At 27.6% G+C, this 6,376-nt stretch overlaps 1 protein-coding gene across 1 annotated transcript in view; it reads left to right on the forward strand.

Annotated features, from left to right (window-relative positions):
* Positions 1 to 1,799: 1,799 nt before the first annotated feature.
* The window catches only part of LOC106687003 (lachesin), a gene marked incomplete at its 3' end in the record, with an annotated part of 167,040 nt that continues 162,463 nt past the window's right edge, over positions 1,800 to 6,376 (forward strand). Inside the window, exons 1-2 of the mRNA XM_067052450.1 lie at positions 1,800 to 1,887; positions 2,325 to 2,446. Of these exons, the coding sequence (XP_066908551.1) occupies positions 1,800 to 1,887; positions 2,325 to 2,446 (210 nt within the window). The remainder of the gene's footprint in view (positions 1,888 to 2,324; positions 2,447 to 6,376) is intronic.

A 6,376-nucleotide genomic window follows, 5' to 3' on the forward strand; every position in this document is an offset into this window, starting at 1 on the left:
TTAATGGTAACAATATTTTATAAATATAAAGGTATTTAATTGGTAAACTGGTAAACACACAAACAGCCTTTGGAAAGGAATCCAATTATAATAATAGTTTTTTAGGACTCAATTTATAATCAATTAATTAACTTATTTTTGGATAATTGCCTTCAGTGATTATCCTGGCATCCCAAGTAAATCTGCTGCTAGTACATAGCAACATATAGTTAATAGTATAACTGTTATAATTGAATATTGATTTTGAATCTAATCTTTGCTTTAGTTTTTAGAAGAAAAATTGATTATAATTAATAATTCCCAAGAATCAGAGTCTTTGATGGTATCTTAAAAGGAAGAATAATTAATTAATGAAAATTGCTCTCTCAGAGCCTTTAACCTGGCTCGCTAATGAACTCTTTCACTGCAGTGCAGGCAACTACACCTTAACTTATTCAGCGTCCCTCGATTAGCCTTGTAATAAACTATAGATCAAATATTTATTTTTTTGTAAGAAATATATGAATCTGGCAATACTGGGAGAAGGTTACACATTTCATTTAATTACAGTTTGATTTTAATGTGTTTGCAATGTATTAAAGTTGTTAAAATTGATTAAATTCAGTGCTTCTATTTAAAAGAAATCCTACAAACTTTCTTAGTGTTACAGCCTGTATCTTTCCTATCATTGCATCTAATTAATCCCACAGAAATCATTAAAATTTACATTATATATTTATTTCAATTGGGTTAAAAAATACGGTACAGAAATAATATTGAACCTATATTTCAATAAGAAGAATACTCATTTATTCCGTTTTACTAATAATGAGTCTGCCCGATATACTAGATATAATTCAGTATTAGTACTTCCTGGAATATTAAGGTTAAGATAGAAGTACGAGTATCAACAAGAAAAACAGGAAAACAAAATATTTATTTCTAATTTGCATCTTGTAGAATCGTCCAAGTTCAAGATTGATTAAAAATAAATAAAAACTGTTGGCTGTAAACAATGTGCAATTATAAAATAAAAAAATCTTTCTTTTGAAATTAAAACAGTCTAAATACTTAGCAACAACTACAGTGATATAAATCCCTCTTCAGTAACAACAATGTTAACCTTTAATCAATATTATAAATATACACAATTTTAAAAATGTATACTCACAAATTGCCCATATTTTTTAAAAAAGTAAAAATATGTAACAAAGTTTTTATATTTTTTACCTCAAATGATTTCCCTGAATCAGATATAACGAGGAAAAAACTTAAAATTAGTATGAAGTACCATACAATATCCGTGCTTGTATTTTTTTTTTTTTAAACAAGCCAATTTAAAAAAAAAAAATGTCTACTGCAATTCATTACTTAAGGTGACCGACAGACCAAGTAATAAAGAAGTCATCATGCTATTAATTAATTTCACAGAAAATCAATCAATGATTGAGCTGAACATTATTTTCCTTTCTACTAAAATTGAACACCAATTAGACTACTTTTTATTGTTAGAGACTCTTAAAACCTTACCAGACCTTAAATTAACTATTTTTTAAATATGAAATTTAAATATTAATTTTTTTCTGTATCTGAGCATAATGCTTATTTAAACTTCTGGTGTAGAATTTGAAATTTACTGTATAATTGATATTTTTTAAAAATTTTCTCCTTTGAGTTGCTAAAGTTTAAGTTCCTTTTAAAGTTATTTTTTTACTGAAAATATGTGAGTTAAGGAAATCGAATGAATTTTTCTTTTGAGGCGATAGTTTCATTTTAGATCTTTACGCTATTTTTTATATTATTGTCATATAATATTTGGGATGCGCGGTGGCACCGTGGTAAGACACGATGCTACTAACACCAAGGACCGGGGTTTGAACCAGGCAGTAAATTGTGTTCACTGTAGCCGTGAGTCAACCATGTGGGTTCTGGAGCCCTCCTGGGGTCCATCCAGCCTCATAAATTGGGTAGCCTTCATTGCGTAAAAATCTGGCTGTGGAGCATGATTCTGACCAAACCACCTGCCGTTGGTCTAGTAACAGTACTTCCTTACAAAGTACTGAACCCCTCACCGTTCATGGGTTGTAGCGTTTTTTTACAGATTTTTATTTTAATTAGTACATTTTATCCCTGAAATATTGTGTAGTTTTTCCTGCGTATACCGCAGGTCAGTTAACTCACGATATTTCATATATTAATTAAATTTTTAAAATAACATGATGATTTTTTTATTTTATTTTAAAACATTGATGTGGTATATATGTTATACTATACTAGATGAAAAATGTCTTTAGATCTCAACACATGTATTTTCGATATGACACGTACATTTTTTTTTTTTTTAGAAACCCAAGCTCCTGCAGAAAACTGGAATCCATACTTCGGTGAGCCAATGTCAAATGTAACAGTGCCACTTGGACGAGAAGCAGTCTTCACATGTGTTGTCAGGAATCTTGGTCAATTTAAGGTATTTTTTTGGTCTTTTAATAATCTTAGAGTTACTTGTTATGCCTTATTAATTAATAGTAATAAATAAATTATGGCTTTTCTTCTATATCACTAACCTCATAAATGTCGAATTGGGCACCACGGTCACAGGTCATTCCAGGATGACCCTCGGGCCACCCGACGTTTAGCTTATAATTATTTTATTTTATACATTATTTATTATAACTTATAACTAATTATTGTATTATTTATAAAAAATTTCGGACGAAAGAAATGAAATATTATGAAAGTGATCCGGCCATCATTTTAAAAATTAAATGGCCGATGACATGTATCTGTGGTACCAAATCTGAAAATCGGATGATAATAATTTTTTTTAATTTATTTCTTGATTGTATATTTATTAAACTATAAAAGATAACAATAAAAGCATGCCTGCTGAATTCATTGCATTGGAATTTTAATTTTCTTAATTTTTTTACACAAAACGTTTTAAACTACGACTAACTGTGGCAGAAATCGTGACTAAGATATTAAAGAACATTACGTTTTACATTATGTACTAATATTATCATAATTTAACCGTTTTTTATTTTGACTCTCGGTACATCAAAACGTGAATTCGGAATTTATTTCTAAATACTTCTACATATGTAGATAAGTGAAAGTAAAAATAATCGCTTAGTGGTCTTGATGATGATTTTCTATTGAGTTTTTCGTGTTGTAGATTTAAACATACGGAGCCCCAAATGAACAATTAATTTATTTTTAATATTTTGCACCGCCCTCATTTTTTTTTATTTCCTCTAACTATAGTTGGCCCTTTCATCAATTTTGATAAGTAACTAAACATATTTTTCATTACAGTAACCAAGAATTGTGGTAAAATAACTGACACAACAAGTCCCAACAATTACGCGATCGATAAATATCTTTATACTGTCATCTTGCGTTATTTTATATTTCTATTGTGTTCTTTTTTAAATGCTCTCTTTTTCTATTTTTGAGGTATTTCAGAGTCTTATACTATATGAATCGAAAGTTAGTAGAATTTTTTTCACTAGGATTATTGATACTTGTTAATTTAGCGCCTTTTCTTTGCTTCTATACGTTTAGGCAGTCTTTGAACCATTTTTTTTTTCTATTTTCCTCTTACACAAAGCACAAATTACTGACCTCCTCAATAAACTTAAAATAAAGTGATCAAATATCTACACTATTGAAAAAATCTCTATATTGATCAATTAATTTGTATCAATCCTTCAATGAGATAGATAATAATCTTCAATGAGGTACAAACGTTGAAATTTCTCTTTACACTTTATGATTCAGATCGGGAAAAGTTGTGTTTGTTTAACTCATCTAATTAAAGGTTCCTTCGGCAAGTTCCAATTAAATTTAATTGCAATAGAGAATGTTCTAGTTAATTTTAATGTTCCTTTGAAATGTTAAATTAAATTTTAAAGAAGTTATTAAATGAAATATTTCTTTCTTCCAATAGGATTTTCGTCCAATCATTTACCTTGATTTTAAGTAATTAGAGTATATCTTGTTAACATAATAACATAACATAATATCATCATTCATAATTAATTCATTAATGGCATAGCGAACCCGGTTTTTTTTACGCTTCAGAAATCACAAAAATTTTAGATCATTTTAATTTGTTCTAGGAATAAATTCAATAAAGCTATATAATAATGCCGATATTACAGTTAGCAAATAATTTACTATAAATTTATCAAGAACATCAAGCACTGTGAATTTTTTTTTTCAAAAACGAACATGTTGTGATTTCAAAAAACAATCGTGTGTATGCAACTACTAGCCAAACTAAAGAATTCTAACTATCTTCACATGATTTAAATAATAAATGATGAATAAATAAAAAAAGTTTGACATTATTATACATAAAGAAATTGTACTAAAAGTATACTACTCAAGAAAGGTAATACAAAATTAAATGCGCATATGTAAAAAAGAAAAAAAAATCAATTAATTATAGGAAATATAATACCATATCAATCCAGCTTGGAATCTATAAATACAATTGCAATTAATCCTATTTTAGAACAAAAATCAGAATTCATACATAACCTTTTAATTCAGTATTTGATATAAACAGTGAAAACATTCCCAACATAGAAAAAAAAAGATTTGAGTTCAAAGGATAGAAAATTTTCACTTTCACTTTACGTTTTTCGACATAAAAAAAAAACTAATTCCGTGTCTACCGTCAAATTTATACCCGGGCATAATCTTTGGTGACGTTGAATAGTATATAACGCATAGGTTATTAGATTACCAGAGGCGCCAAGTAATATTATCAACGGTTACTCGATCGTAGTTACCATTAAATGTATAGAATCCAACTTTAATTGGGATAATATGAATACAAAATAATTCTTTTATTTGCTGATAAGTGCATATTACCATAAAAATTATACATTTTATGATAAATTACATTTAATAAAATTTGAAATTAAAATTACAATCTTTTCCGTCAATTCTGTTGTTATTATTTAGTTATTATATAGTTAGTTTTTATTATTTAGGATAAATTAAAAAAATTGCCCTTATTTCATATTTACATATTTAACATCCAGAACACAAATTAGAAAATCTTGTTATAATAAAAAAAAAAGCAAAGAAATTGGGTCATTATTAGCAGAAATACAACATATCACAACTTATCTATGTTTTATTACATAAATGTATTGTACCCATGATTTATTTCATATTTTTCTTAAGAATAATAGATAATTTTATTGCATCGGAGGTTATTGGAGTTGGTTTTATATCCTTTTCGTAACCGTTATTTCCGAAATTATTTTAATATTATTATTTTTTTTTTATGTGAAAACCTGACTGTTATGTCAGTAACAGAAAAGTTGTGTTTTTGACTCTCCCGCCACTTTTTTGCAGTATAGAAGCGTTAATGCAACAATTAATAATCTACACATCTTTTTTCCCATTAAAAACTTTTTAAATAGCACGAAGAAATTAGCAACTCATATAACTATAATCAAATAGACAAATCTGAAAGTTAATTACTATATGTCAACTCATAAATATATTAACTAGTAAAATAACTCTAAATCAAACAATTTGGAACATTAGTTTTATGGAAAGTTATTGGAAAGTTTTATATTTTTTTCTGACACTATATCGCCGTTTTATTTTAATAGTGGCTAATCAGACAAAATGTTTTGATTTTATTTTAAATTAGATATATTTGAGAAATAGTACCATAGACTGGTCTTGCATTGCTCTACTGGAGTCGTCTCATACTGTCACAAAGAGAGTAGCAATGTCACAAAGTAACTGCAGTCTAAGGGACAATCTATGATTGTCAATATGTAATGCAATGTAGGAATATGTCAAATACAAAATGATAAAAAAATTGTTGATGTCAGCATTGTAACAAAGCTTCTTTTATTAGTAATAAAAAAATGTTTAATGGTTTCAATATAAAGGAAAAATTGTGAATAGCTAAAATGTCTTAAAAAAGAAATGAATATTCTTTAGTATCTTTTTTGTCATCTTTCACAATAGTGACCAATGAAATAGGTTTAAAAATGGAATAAAATTAGCCCGAAAAGTCATTAAATTAATATGTTCATTTACTTGATGAGTTGAGCATTTATTTAATGAGTTGAAGTGAATAACTCTTCTTTATTATATTTCATTTTTTATTACTCTATTAAAATCCATCATTAAGGTCCATTAATCCATCATCAGGTACTCAACAATACAAATTAACTCACACCATACCATGCATACAGCAATACAATTATTAATCAACAAGACCATATTTAAGACAATTACCTTAAAAAGTAAAAATTTTCTATTCAACAGCAACTAGCTATTTTAAATAAATCCCCGGAAACTATTTTTTGGACGAAAGGTAAAGGTCGCTGGACGAAACCTCGGAATTCTTGTCCTACTA

The sequence above is a fragment of the Halyomorpha halys genome, unplaced genomic scaffold, assembly GCF_000696795.3.
Source record: "Halyomorpha halys isolate HHAL.00 unplaced genomic scaffold, Hhal_1.1 Scaffold902.1, whole genome shotgun sequence".
Lineage (NCBI taxonomy): Eukaryota > Metazoa > Arthropoda > Insecta > Hemiptera > Pentatomidae > Halyomorpha > Halyomorpha halys.